The 13786-nt window shown below is 46.0% G+C and overlaps 2 protein-coding genes across 2 annotated transcripts in view; both read right to left on the minus strand.

Moving 5' to 3' along the window:
- Positions 1-13786, minus strand: part of LOC119383707 (calumenin-B-like) — a 583129-nt gene that overhangs the window by 353047 nt on the left and 216296 nt on the right. The window lies entirely within an intron of this gene.
- LOC119383708 (DNA polymerase delta catalytic subunit) overlaps positions 1-13786 on the minus strand; it is an 86674-nt gene that overhangs the window by 46591 nt on the left and 26297 nt on the right. Inside the window, exons 8-10 of the mRNA XM_037651975.2 lie at positions 8261-8506; positions 904-1014; positions 274-465 (exon numbers count right to left, since the gene is read on the minus strand). Coding sequence (XP_037507903.1) covers positions 274-465; positions 904-1014; positions 8261-8506 — 549 coding nt within the window. The remainder of the gene's footprint in view (positions 1-273; positions 466-903; positions 1015-8260; positions 8507-13786) is intronic.

The raw sequence follows: 13786 nt of genomic DNA on the forward strand, positions 1-13786 counted from the left end.
CACAATAATGAACCAATATGAGAAACTCATTTCGTGAAATGCTCCCCACACAGCACCTCATAACTTCTAATGATTAATCAAAATTTTCCATGGGGCCTCATGAGGGGCATTTTAAAAAGACAGGGATGCAGACATGACAAAAACCTTTTTTGTTGTCACCTCATTGTCCCTGTACCTGTCGATCGAAGTACATAGTGCAAACAACCACCCGCTAGCCCAATTCATTGCTGTTTCGAATATTCACGCACACAAGCATTTGGAAAGGCTGCTGACCTTTCTGAGCAGTTGAGAGACGACCTTGATCTGCTGCCCTCGTGACAGCAGATAGGTCATGGGCACCCCTGTGACACGGGCCATCTCCATGTAGTTGATGACACTCATCAGCTTGTCCAGCAGACGCAATGGCAACATGGCGTCCTTCAGGCAGTAGACGGCCAGGCGGCGACGAGTCTGGTCTGTGCCATTCTGCGTGAGAAAGAAAAAAAATGTAAATAGAAACAAGCGCAGACTCTGGGTGACGCAAAAGGGCGTTGGCCAGTGTTCATCACACACAATAGAATGTTGCCTTGTGAAGTTCACACACAGAGAGCAGTCCAGTGCAGAAGAGAAAAAAATTTTGTCATATGTATTCAGAAAATTAGCGCGAATACGATGCGAACACAAGATGAGAAGGACACAGGATGAGCACTCTCCTGTGTATGTACATCGACTGTCCCATCGGTTTAAGTCACAACGCGACAGATAACTTCTCCAAAAATAATTACAGCAACAACAGAGGTTGCACGAGGTACACAGTTTATCAGCATAAACCGGAAGAACAATGAAAGAGTCAATGGGATGCGGACAAGCAAAGACGTGGAGGAATACGCAGCTTTCCCTTGCCAAATGTGCAAGTGCGCTCACCTGAAGGTCTGTGATGATGCTGTGCTGGACGTCCTCTTTCTGCTCCTGCAGGAAGTGGTAACTGACCGCATTCAGCGTGTATGACCTCAACTTGTAGTCACGCAGCAGCACCTGGTAGGCACCACAGAACACGTGTTCACTCACGATGGCACATCGAGACAATGGCACAACATCAAGACAACACATCAAACATATACAGTAGACTCCCAGAAAATGCAAGATACCTTAAACAAAATTACTGCTCATAAGAAACAACTGTCTCTAAAATTATTGGTTTCGTACTTGAATTCTGCACCCCTGTTCATCTCTGAGTAAATGCAACTCCTGCTAAACAGAACATATTTTCCTGGCCCCTTCGGGTTCCGCTTAACTAGGGTCTACTGTAGTTTGATGCAGTTAGCCGGAGAAACTGGAAATGTGGTTACGACTGCCCCTGCCTCTGATTGCTTCATTGTTTCCAAAATGCAGCCTCGAACTGGAAAAATGTCTCACCAATGAAATACCTGTCTTCTGGGCTTAATGAAGTACCACAGGAACTCTCTTGCCACAGACATGGCAAGTTCATATCGTTTGATTCTCAAGCGATTTCTCAGTAGTTCTCTAAGTACCGTATAAACGCGTGTAAGGGCCGCACATTTTTTTTCAAGAAATGAGGGCCAATTTTCAGGGTGCGGCCCATACACGCGACATTTTTTTAAAGTGAAAACGCACCAGTTAGCGAACGAAGAGCGTTTATTGCAGTAGACGACATTTCTTGCGACATACGTGCTCAATCGTCGTCACTCGGCGAGTCCTCAGACTTGGAGTCCGAGATGAGATGGTGTGCTGCGAAGCGCCGTCACCCCACATGCAGTCATCTTCTGTGCCATCCAAGCTGTTAGATATCCCGGCGACCTTAAAACTTCGGGACACAATGTCCGTCGACACCGAGCTCCACGCAGATGGGATCCACCCAAGTACAGTCGCCAAGGCTAGTCCCTTCACACGCAGCATGTCCGTTGTGAGTGCAAGACCATCATTCCGCACTTCAGTCACATAGCGGAGCAAGTCTTCTTCCAAATCAGGAAACTTGCACTGCTCTCCTCGGAAAGCGCGCTTAGTGCTGTTGGTGTTTCGCAAGGCTTCTTTTTGAGCACACCAACGTCGCACACACTTCTCGTCAACGTCGAATTTTCTGCCGGCGGCACGTTTCCCATGCTCGAGAGCATACTCGATCACCTTCAACTTATAGCCAGCAGTGTAGCTATTCAGGTACTTGCCCATCTTGCCAAAACGTGAACGCCGAGTAGAAAACAAGCTAGCACGAAGGTCATCGAACAGTGCAGAAAACTACAGCAAACGGCTGGCTGAACTGCAAAAACCGAACAACGCGAACGCCATGCCAAAGTTGGTGATGCTAATGCCGATATGGATAGCGCCGATAGCGCGTTTGTATAGAGATGTGAGAAGCTAAAGATAAAATCCATGCTTTAACCTTTAGTTGGCGGGTCTATGAATACTAATAAAAAGTTAAAATTTTTAGCCCACTTCACGAACATCTTAACACGAATAAAATCCAGAAATATATATCTATATACTCTGGTGACGATGATGATGGTTGCGTTTTCTTGCACCATCTATCGACTACGCCTAGAAGCTTACGCGCGCGCGCATTTTGAATACGTATTGGTTGAGGAAAGTGTAGGTGCGGCTCTTACGCGGATTCTTTTTTTTTTTTAGAATATGCACTTCAAAAAAACGGGGTGCGGCCCTTACACGGGTGCGGCCCTTACACGCGTTTATACGGTAAGCACTGTTACCTCGAAATACATCGAAACTAAGAAAATGTTTTTCTTGACAACCAGCGCCCCAATCTTGCCGATGCGTATTTTTCAAGGAAAAAAAGAATGGTAAACTCAAGTAACTGAGAAAGGCAAACTTTCAACTTATGGCATATACTTCTTGAGAAAAATTTATGAAAACTGCAGTTTCAACCAAAGCAAGCATCAAGTTTACAAATCGTACAACAGCAATAAAACACAGCGTCCTAATAATGCAAACTACACATGATAGTACATCTAAAGTAGGCATCTTTAAATTGTGTTATGCAACGCTCTGGAATATACATTAATAATTTCTGTGTAGAACATATGCAGAACCCTTGTAGAAATTTCATCATTTAACATGAGCTGTCAGCTTTTATTGTATCAACTTTGTCCACTTTAGAGAGTATTACAATTCATTGATAGCAAGGGTCTCGCTCTGGCAGACTTGATGGCTTCAGGTAGTATGCGAGGGATTATTGGTCAGCTGCCAGCTCGTATAAAGATCACGTGCTACGTGACGCCAGAAAGGCAGAAAAAGAGTGTTCCACACTCGCCGCCATGGCTGCGACTGGCGCTGACTAACACTCCAAGGTTTAAATGCACATACAGTAAAACCTCGTTAATTCGGCCCCCGTTAATTCGGAAATTCGGTTAATTCGGACGCGCCGTCTGGTCCCGTCAAACATGTACATAACCCTATGGCACAAAACTCCCGTTAATTCGGACGTATTTGGTCGCACTTCGGTTAATTCGGACAATTCGCGGAGCTCAGAGGCACGTAAGGCACATGAGATCGGGTGGCTCTAGGGGATTTTCAAATAGCACCGCAAGCGATGGCATATCCGATTAGCGTGCGCCAATCCCAAAGGCCATGCTTGCATGTGCTGGAAGTGCCGAAAGACCGGAAATACGTCAAGGCCGCCATGTTTATTCTGCGGTGCGCGTTAAAAAAAAAAAGGAAAAACATGGCGGCTGTGATGCGCTTGACACTACCTCTGCATCAGGTCTATGCTAGCAACCCGTACCAAGACCTCGCCCGTACTTTTTTCTTTGTACGTATTGCCCTGTCCGCCATTTCCGACGTTGTCGTTTGCTTGTGCGCTTGTGCGGTGGGTGACTGCGGAGTTGTGTAGTTTTTTTTTTTCGTTGTCGTTTTTATCGTGCTTATCGCTTTACGTCAGGTGCGTGCACGAGGACGGCGGAACTTTTTTTGTGTGTGTTAGATTTTGTTCGTGGTTTTCTTTTTTTTCGTTTATACTTTGTTTTTTCTTGACATCGTGCGTGTACCCGTCGCTTCGTTGCCGCGCCGCGGGAGCCGCACCACCATGTGCTCTCGTGCCCCACCGAAGCGGTCGAAGTATGAGGCGAAGGATTTGACAGCGAAGGTAGAAATCTTGAAAGCCGTGAAGGCCGGGGTGCCTCGGCAGGTAATAATGAATAAATTCAACGTGAAGAGAAGCACGCTCAGCACGTACGTGAAGAATGAAGCGCAGATTCTTCAGGCGTACGACAGCGACAGGTTCGCTGACAACAGGAAGAGACTGAGAACGGCAGCGCACCCGAAACTCGAAGAAGCGTTGTTAAGATGGATTGCCGATTCGCGCGCCGCACAGCTGCCTTTGAGTGGCCCCCTTATCTGTGCGCAGGCCGAAAAGTACGCGCTGAAGCTCAGCATCGAAGACTTTAAAGCATCGGAAGGCTGGATTGACCGTTTTAAGAAAAGACACGGTCTGGTCTTCCGAAGCGTGTGCGGCGAGAAAGGGGCTGTGAATGAAGGCGTTGTCGAAGATTGGAGGGCCGGATTACCCGCGCGCCTAGCTGATTATGATCCCTGTGACATTTTCAACGCAGATGAGACGGCCCTCTTCTACAAAGCCCTGCCGGATAAAACCATCACGTTTAAGGGGGACCCTTGCGTTGGCGGTAAACGAAGCAAGGACAGAATAACTGTTTTGCTGGCTGCCAACATGACTGGCACGGAGCGGCTACCGCTGTTGATAATCGGCAAAGCAGAAAAGCCAAGATGCTTCAAAAGCATTAAGAAGCTTCCCGTGGACTATCGCTCCAATCGAAAGGCGTGGATGACTTCAGAGATATTCCAGGCCTGGCTGCGGGAACTGGACCGCCGCTTTTCTGCAAATTCGCGCAAAGCGCTAATGGTTATAGATAACTGCAGTGCGCACAACAATGTGTCGGGGCTGACAAACATACAGCTGCTCTTTCTACCTCCTAACGCAACGGCTTCTCTGCAGCCTCTGGATCAGGGAATTATCCAGCATGTAAAAAGCCGATACAGAAAACAAGTGCTTGAGCGTATGTTGCTCTGTATGGAGGCAAAAAAAAAATACGACGTGACTCTGCTCAGTGCAGTGCACATGTTGGCGCATGTGTGGAGCAACACGCCGCCCGCAGTAATTGCGAACTGCTTCCGACACAGCGGCTTTGTCCGTGACGGTGATTCTTTGGAAGCCGGGGATGCGGATGTTAACGAAAACGCCGAAGAAGATGACAGTCGCTTCGACAGACTCCTGCCTCCGGACGTCCCGTTGGACGAATACTTCCAAATCGACCGTGACGTTGCCGTTGCCGGTCGCCTCAGCGACGATGAAATACTTAATGTACTCGGCGACGAAGACTCCGACTCTGATTGTGAAACTGCACCCCTCATGGATGCGTGTGAAGTGCCGCGCCGCACTGCTAAAGAAGGCGATGACGCCCTTAAAGTTTTGGAGGACATCTGTGTCGTTTCCCCCGACAGTATGCGCGGACTGCACCACCTACATGAACTCCGGAAAATTGTGCTTTCCGCGCAAATTTCTCGCGCGCAACAAACAACAATAACGAGTTATTTCACGAAGTAAAGGTATGTTGATATTTTAGGCATTTTTTGAATCATTATTGTCGAAACCTCGTTAATTCGACATTCGGTTAATTCGGACATTTTCTCCGGTCCCGTGAAATCCGAATTAACGGGGTTTTACTGTATATACCCCATAAAGTGGACGGGAGGATGACCGCCGCCGTAGCTCAGTGGTAGAGCATCGGACGCGTTATTCGAAGGTCGCAGGTTCGGTCCCTGCCGGCGGCAGGTTATCTTTTCGTCCACTTTACTTTCTTCACATTTAAATTCTAAATACTACAGATAACACCCCCTATACTTTCCTTGGCGTTATTGTCTGTTAGTTCCCATTAATATTGTGCCTAACAAAGAAAACGAGCCCTTAAGAGTCATCTTCTTTCCTTCATTGATAGCAAGGGTCTCGCTCTGGCAGACTTGATGGCTTCAGGTAGTATGCGAGGGATTATTGGTCAGCTGCCAGCTCGTATAAAGATCACGTGCTACGTGACGCCAGAAAGGCAGAAAAAGAGTGTTCCACACTCGCCGCCATGGCTGCGACTGGCGCTGACTAACACTCCAAGGTTTAAATGCACATATATACCCCATAAAGTGGACGGGAGGATGACCGCCGCCGTAGCTCAGTGGTAGAGCATCGGACGCGTTATTCGAAGGTCGCAGGTTCGGTCCCTGCCGGCGGCAGGTTATCTTTTCGTCCACTTTACTTTCTTCACATTTAAATTCTAAATACTACAGATAACACCCCCTATACTTTCCTTGGCGTTATTGTCTGTTAGTTCCCATTAATATTGTGCCTAACAAAGAAAACGAGCCCTTAAGAGTCATCTTCTTTCCTTCATTAATAGAGCAAGAGATAATTCATTTGAAGCCACATAAACTGTGAGAGGATACCAACTATGATTACCAACTAGAGGCACGATGTTGAAGTGCACTCAAGCGAGTTTCGTTTATCTGGAATGCACTGTAAGGGGAGATGCTACTCGAAAACGATTTTTTTTTATTTCTTGACTTAGAACTTTGAAATTTTAGGTAATAGTAGTTTGTGATGCTGATTTCAAGACTGTAATTAGTTTTCTGATAACTGTAATAGTTCCAGAGTTACTACAACTATGACAACAAAATATTGGGTTTCTTGTGCACACTTTTTAGCTTATTAAAAATTTTGACACAGAATCCCAAGATAGCTCATTTTGCTGCACATGAGCAGTACAGTACTAAAAAGTACCTCAAATGTCTGCTTAACTTGCTACCTTTTTTATAAAAAATCGAGGGTACCAAATGTATATTTTACATCTCCCCTACCAGCATATAAAGTTATGAAACCAAAAATATGTAATGTATAGTGCAACTTCATATAGATATCTGTATTTTAGAATGGCTGAAGAAGCCCTGTGCAAAATTTCGTTATGATAGAACTATTTTAAGTGCATGAAAGTTTGTGCACAACATGTCAGAATTGCCTCAAAATTGAAATTGAGAAAAATGCATTTAAAAGTTATAAACGTGTGTATTCTTCAAAATACAGTGCGATTAGCATGAAACTTTGTGAGAGCATAGAACAATCCACACTCTAAACAGCGAGCACACTTCAAGACGTCCGGCTCCATATGTTAATATTTCCCAGTCCTTAAGTTAGCCATAAAGGTGCACTCTCTTCACCACGTGGCAGTGATGAGCCCATGCCTCGGCTGTTTTGCATGCAGACAGACACTCTTTTGATTCGCCTCTGGTCATGTGAGTGGCCCAGGGTGACAAGTTCTTAAGGTGGTAGTATATCAAGCTCATGAAGGACGTGCTCAAAGTTTGAATATCCCTTATTGAAGAACGAGGTAGCCATTGTTGCAGCTTCCACAGCTGTACAGGATGGGAGCGTTGTCTTTGGACACAGAAGCCAGACCTTGCTGTTGAGCAAGTCCACAACACCTTGCATCGTTCCTTGTAGACAGGAAACCAAGAGCTTTTCATTTGTGAAGTGCTTATATAATGGATGTGCAGGCAACACCTGTTTGTTGGTCAAGATTAGAGTGTAATCTGGTACGCACTCCCAAAGAGCTCTGGCTCGCCTGTGCTTACACCAGGAAGTCACTCCTTCTGAACAGAATTCGCGACTTCCTGCCATGTTGCTAAAATTAAAGTAGGATGCTCGCATGGCAAGATACATTTCCTGGACATTTAATGTGGGCGGTTATTGCAATTTCGTAAATATTTTGCAGATCTTGTGTTGCATCATCTTTCAACTTATCTCCCCATGGAGGTGGTAATGGCAGTTTACAGAGTGCCGTGCCATGGTGCTTGGCCACATGATTCATGCTTTCCCCTTTACCACATCAACTTACCATGCACTGTGGCCTCAGCACCTGCTGTGGCTGAGGCCAGAGTGACATTGCCTGATTGAAATAGATTTTTCACCAATTTCTAATCTGAATTCACCCTTGATACTCGGGGAAATAAAAGTTTAATGACCAAACATAATTTTACAAGTGAAATGTCAAAAGTGACAATTTTCTCAAAAAAGGCCATTTTTCGAGTAGCATCTCCCCGTAAATAAGCTTTCTCTCACAAATGCCACAGAGTTCGTTTCAGATCCGTCCAGCACATATTGCATGAAAGCATTTCTGCGTTTTAGATGAATCTATAGAGGGCCATGAGCCAAAGCTTCATCTTTTAAAGATAACCATTAAAAAAAAACACCCACCTGCAGGAGGTCAAACTGAACACGGCCCTCGATGGTGACCACCTTGTTCTCTCGACGGCCCATCTGCTTGGATTGCATGACGGCATCCTTGAGCAGGGTCTTGCAGTTGCGGATGCGACCCAGGAATGGGAACAGGTCCACCTGCAACGTCTTGGCCCGGTTCATCAAGTAGGGGAAGTCAAAGTTCTGGATGTTGTAGCCCGTGATGACATCCGGGTCCACTTCGCGCAAGAAGTCCGACCATCTCTGCACGAACGGAAGAGGAATGTGACTGCCATCTCTCTATCAGGCACATAAACAGCTTAGTATCGATACACAAGAAGGCATTATTATGAGGATTCGGATGTGTGTTATGATCGCATCAAAGGCTGCCGAATGAGCCAGCAGTGCATTTCGTTCTTTTCCTGCTTCTGTTTCATTCAACACTGCAGATCCTTAGACTATAATTTTGTTGGTCCCTTCAGGATTGAATTGATGGAAGTTGTCTGCATTGTCTGCTCTGCACACATGGAAAACTTAGTTACATAGTACCATGCTTCAGAAAGTTAGTGGCATCCACTGTGCATGCTGGCAGTTAGTGCAGGTAACTCCTGTGCGACTGCAAGCAGCTATTCACTCTTTTCAATGGGTCAGCTCCGATTAATAGCAGCTTCGGGTTTTTCCCTCCAGGATCACAGAGTGCGATGGCCGACCCGGGGCGGTATACAGTACGGTCACTTTTAGCAAAGCTTCAACTTTAACTTTCGCAAGAAGAATGCCAGACAGGATGGCGTCCAGGACCAACATTTCTGGTGCACTGTCTTAGCCAAGCTCACATGGTGCAAAACCGATGTGGCTTTCAGCTACCAAACACATTCGGCACTAATCTCACGAAAGTGAAAGTACAGTGAACTCCCGTTAAGACGAACTCGGTTAAGACGAATTCTCGCTTATGGTGAACAACAGAGAACCGTTTGTTTGGTTTCCCATAGACTCAATGCAAAAAAAAATTCGCTTAAGGCGAACCGCCCAACTGTACTCTTCTGTTAAGACAAACTTTCGCGGTGATCGACAACGCTGGCGATTCTGCGAAACGAACACTGCAGTCTTGGTGGGGCATTCAAGCAACCGAGAAAAAGCAAAAAAGAAAAAAAAAGTGCTTCCCGGAGCAGAGACGCGAAGCAAATCGCGACACGGATAAACGAAAAAGAACGGATAAAGCCGGTATCCCCCTCACCCCCAGCCTGTGGGTGGGGGACGTGCGGGCTTTATCAGCAAAGAAAGCAACAAAAAGAGTAGGGGGATTTACAACTGGGACCCCCAAGCCATTGCGTGAAGAAAAAAAAATAAAAAGGCGACACCGAGTGAAGAAAAAAAATAAAAAAGCGACACCGAGAACAAAAATTGTCTGTGAGGACGTTTGCGGCGCACTCCCGTCAGAGGGGTCAGGTGCATTGTCATCGCCATCACACGATGGCGGCCGAGCACATTTTGTGGTCAGTTCGTGTAGGACCTGTGCGCGTTGTACCTGTTCCCGTGAAGTGCAAATTGTGTTGAGCCATTTTGATTATGGAAGTGCACGACACGGGAAGGCTATTTTGTACACTGAATATAGCTGCGTCGTGTCTTTTTCGTGTGCGCGAGGCGTATCTTCAGCTGCACGTCGATCAGGAAAAGTTACTACGGGCTGAAAACAGGAAAATATCCGGACCTCGAAGAAAACCTTGCAGACTTTCTTAAGCAACTGAGCGTATCATGACTTTGTCAAGGCAACAGCACGCGACCGAGGCGTATGCAGAAGTGATCTTAGAGCCAGCAAAACAGGCTCACAGAAGAAAAGGAACTGCCAGGACAATAAATTTGCATTATTTGAAGGAAAACTGTGCTTCTCTCTCTCTCTTTTTTTTTTGTAATCGTCAACATAAGAGCGTGTTACAGTTTTATCATTAAAATGTGGTAGCAGTATCTTCATGAAATTTTTATTTTTGAACCCGAGAAATCAGGTGCTCGTATGATTCCTGTGAATACTCTGCTTGAAGGCATAGCGTTTATCTAGATGAGCCAAATAAATGCTTTTTCTTGTCTTTTTGCCCCCATTGTAAGTTTACTCCAGTCAGTGTTTTCAAGTAACATATTAGGATGCTCACGATAAACGGCAGCGCACACCGGGTTAAGACAGATACACAAAACACGAAAAAAGGACGACACAAGCACTTGTGTCGTCCTTTTTTCGTGTTTTGTGTATCTGTCTTAACCTGGTGTGCGCTGCCGTTTATCGTGAATATGACCAACCAACTAGCCCACAAGTACGTTTTAAGCAAGTATATCAGGATGCACTTGGCATGTTAGCATGTCTCTTTCTGGGGGCATTTCTGATAAGCCGAACTCCTGATAAGACAAATAGATGACCGCGGTCCCTTCGAGTTCGTCTTAACAGGAGTCTACTGTATCTCAGAAGTGATTCCTTCAGAATACTGCACCAGACCTTCCTGAGCCACCAATTTGTCCAGGTAAATAGCCGATCTCAAACACGATGCTCAGAAATATATTCCACTATGATGTCTACAAGTTCCATGTGAACAGCGTTGTGATCGCGGGAAGAATTTTTCGGTAGAAGCTGACAGTTCTAATAAACATGGTTGCTTCATTTAACTATTCGCTAGCTGAAACCAGATAATGCAGTGCTCCCATGCCCCTTTTTGCTTTTGCATATTCTGTTGGGTACTTTTCACATTCAGCATTAAAATCAAGCTAATGTTGCACCAAATCTGGCAGTAATGCATGGTTTCACATTGTTTGCAAAGTTTGCAAGTCAGCAACAGCAACAACAAAATGGTGACATTTTTTTTTACTTTTTTTTATTGTAGCCATGGGAGTGCTCGCACTTAGACGACAAGGCACACAAACCACAAAGAGGCAGCCTCAAATTGCAGGGCTCACTGGAAGAAGGCTCTGCTCAGCTCTGCATTAGAATAACTGGGGGCCGTCCAGTGAGTCGAGGAAGTCACCCGAGCCCAAGTCAGATTGCCTAGGCCGAGGCTGAGGCTTGCCCCTAATCAACTTCGCTGGACTTTTAAATAAAGTTGTTTCATTCATGTCCTGTTACTGCCTGACAAATAAAATTGGGCCAGGAACTAGCATATAGGATGAGGGGGCACTTTCCCCACTTCATTATTCAGAAAAAATCTCAACCTATTTAAATTTTTTTGCGGTAATTTTGTTTGAACACTATTAACACTATTATCACAATTATTCAGGGCACTCGGCATAAGAAAAAATGTACTCTGCACAATAAGTAAAGGAACAGCGGCTGCCCGCATGGTTAACAGCGGGCACCGACTAAAAGCATGATCACCCGATTCCCAACAATCATCACACAGGTGAATGCACGCACATCCTCATGCAGTACCGTATTTACTCAATTCTACCGCGCCTTCGATTGTAACGCGCACCCGTTTTCGGCGACAAAAAAAAAAGAAAAGTAATACAGTCAAATCTCGTTACAACGAACACCACATTAACGAACATTTCAAATTAACGAACTTTTAAGAAATCCCGTGCCGACTGCTTATAGTTTCAATGTAAAAATATTTCACTACTACGAACTTCAGATTAACGAACATTTCAGAATAACGATCGTTATTTAATTCCCGTGTAATCTTAACAACGCCTCAGTACTACGAACTTATATCCCGAAATGCGAGGATTCTCAAATTTCAGTGTATCGGTCATGGCAGTCGGAGCTGTAAGGTAGCAGACGACGCAGCGCGAAGAGCGGACGCCCTCCCGCTAAAACCTGAGATGGCACGGGAGGAGAAAGACGCGGGCGGAGAACTTTTTTTTTCCCCTTCGTTGCGGAGGCGACAACGCATCAGGTTTTGTAAAGGCCCAACCGCATGCATAGCACGCGACTTCCGAGCGAAGGCGACTGCGACAAACGGGCTCCGCCGCGCTGCTCGATTGAAAACTATTGCGCGCACGCAGGCAAATTACGAAAAAGAATTACAGAGTAGATGAATGACAACATGCCAAATTTATTATTGTCTTGTTTGAGATAAAGATGCCATAAAAGCGTTTCGGGACTTCCTTTTTTCGCAATCTTATGTTTAACCGCGACAGTAGTATTTGCTGTGATCCCATGGGGCGCCTGGAAGCGTACGCTGCCTACGCTACGTCGCACTTTGCAAACTGCGTTATGTTGGGGTTAGTCCACGAGGCGCATTTCGACAACGTTTCCTCTTGCTGTCAGAGAACGTTTAAGAAAAGCCGCAGCGCCTCACGTCGTTGCTTCGCAGGGAGAAGGGCTACCTCACACGACGACGATGTTGACATTGCAGCAAGCTACCACCGCTGCAGCAAGCTACCACCGAAACATCAAAACGAACCGTCGATCATAAATAACGACAAAATACGGCCGCTGCCTCGCTCTCCGCGTGAGATGGGGCTGTAAATAAGGTAGTCTATAACTTGCATTCCTTGAAGTACGCGCCGATTGGAAGCATCACGAGCAAATTGCAACCGAAGCAAGGGTCAGAGATGCTGCCATTTTGTTGGATATCGTCATGCTCACTTCCGCGCGACAAGCGATGTTTTCTGGCTTTCCAGAAACCTGGGATGCTATCGCGGAACGATTCTATTTCAGATTCCAATGCCTTTCGTGCTTTTCGCGCTTGGCCAGTGGTCAGAACGACGGTCCGTCCGCGTTATCAGCGCGATCAGCCAGCCGTGTGGAATCGGAAATAGCATCGTTTCGCGATTGCACCCCTGCGACAAACGACGGCGATGGATGGCCCTCCGCGACAGCAAATCCTGTCGGCCGTCGCTCAAAACTCGCGTGCATGCAGTTGGGCCTTAAAGGATTGCAGCGATGACATGGACGACGATGTCACGGTAGCACCCGAAGATGGCGACGAGTCCGTGTCGGCCACAGATGCGTTGGACTACTTGAGGAAACTCCGCATATTCATAGAAAAAAGCGGAACAGCGACCGAAGCGGCGGATAAAAATGCGGACGGTCTAGAATCGTTCGTGACGCAGAGTTTGTGCTGCACCCGTCAAAAAAACGATCGCGGACTATTTCAAATAAACGTGTCTTGTCTGACGTTCACGTGTGTATTGTTGTGAGAAACGAGTTCAAGGACGTACCGTTGCAAAGGTAGGACGTTTGCGTTACTGAAATTCTATTGTTATGGTAAATTTTTGGGCTTTCACTATAACGACATTTCAGAATAACGAACATTTTTCCGCAGTCCCCTGAAGTTCGTTATACCGAGATTTCACTGTACATAGATTGCAACGCGCACCCACTTTTCGTGAGAAAAGAGAACAAAAAAAGTCCGTAGGAGTCAAACTTCACACATTCAAAAGAACAAGTATTTGGCTTTTAAAGAACTAAAGTTTCAAAAAAGTAAAACACAAAGTCAAAAAGCGGGCCTTGCCGCTTAAAGTGTCACCACTACGGCGGCGATACGAGTCGCGTAATGGATCAGTCCTCGTCGCTGTCGGACAACTCCTTGTCGCCGTCAACGCTCTTCGATTTCGGGAAAC

The sequence above is a fragment of the Rhipicephalus sanguineus genome, chromosome 2, assembly GCF_013339695.2.
Source record: "Rhipicephalus sanguineus isolate Rsan-2018 chromosome 2, BIME_Rsan_1.4, whole genome shotgun sequence".
NCBI classification, from domain to species: domain Eukaryota; kingdom Metazoa; phylum Arthropoda; class Arachnida; order Ixodida; family Ixodidae; genus Rhipicephalus; species Rhipicephalus sanguineus.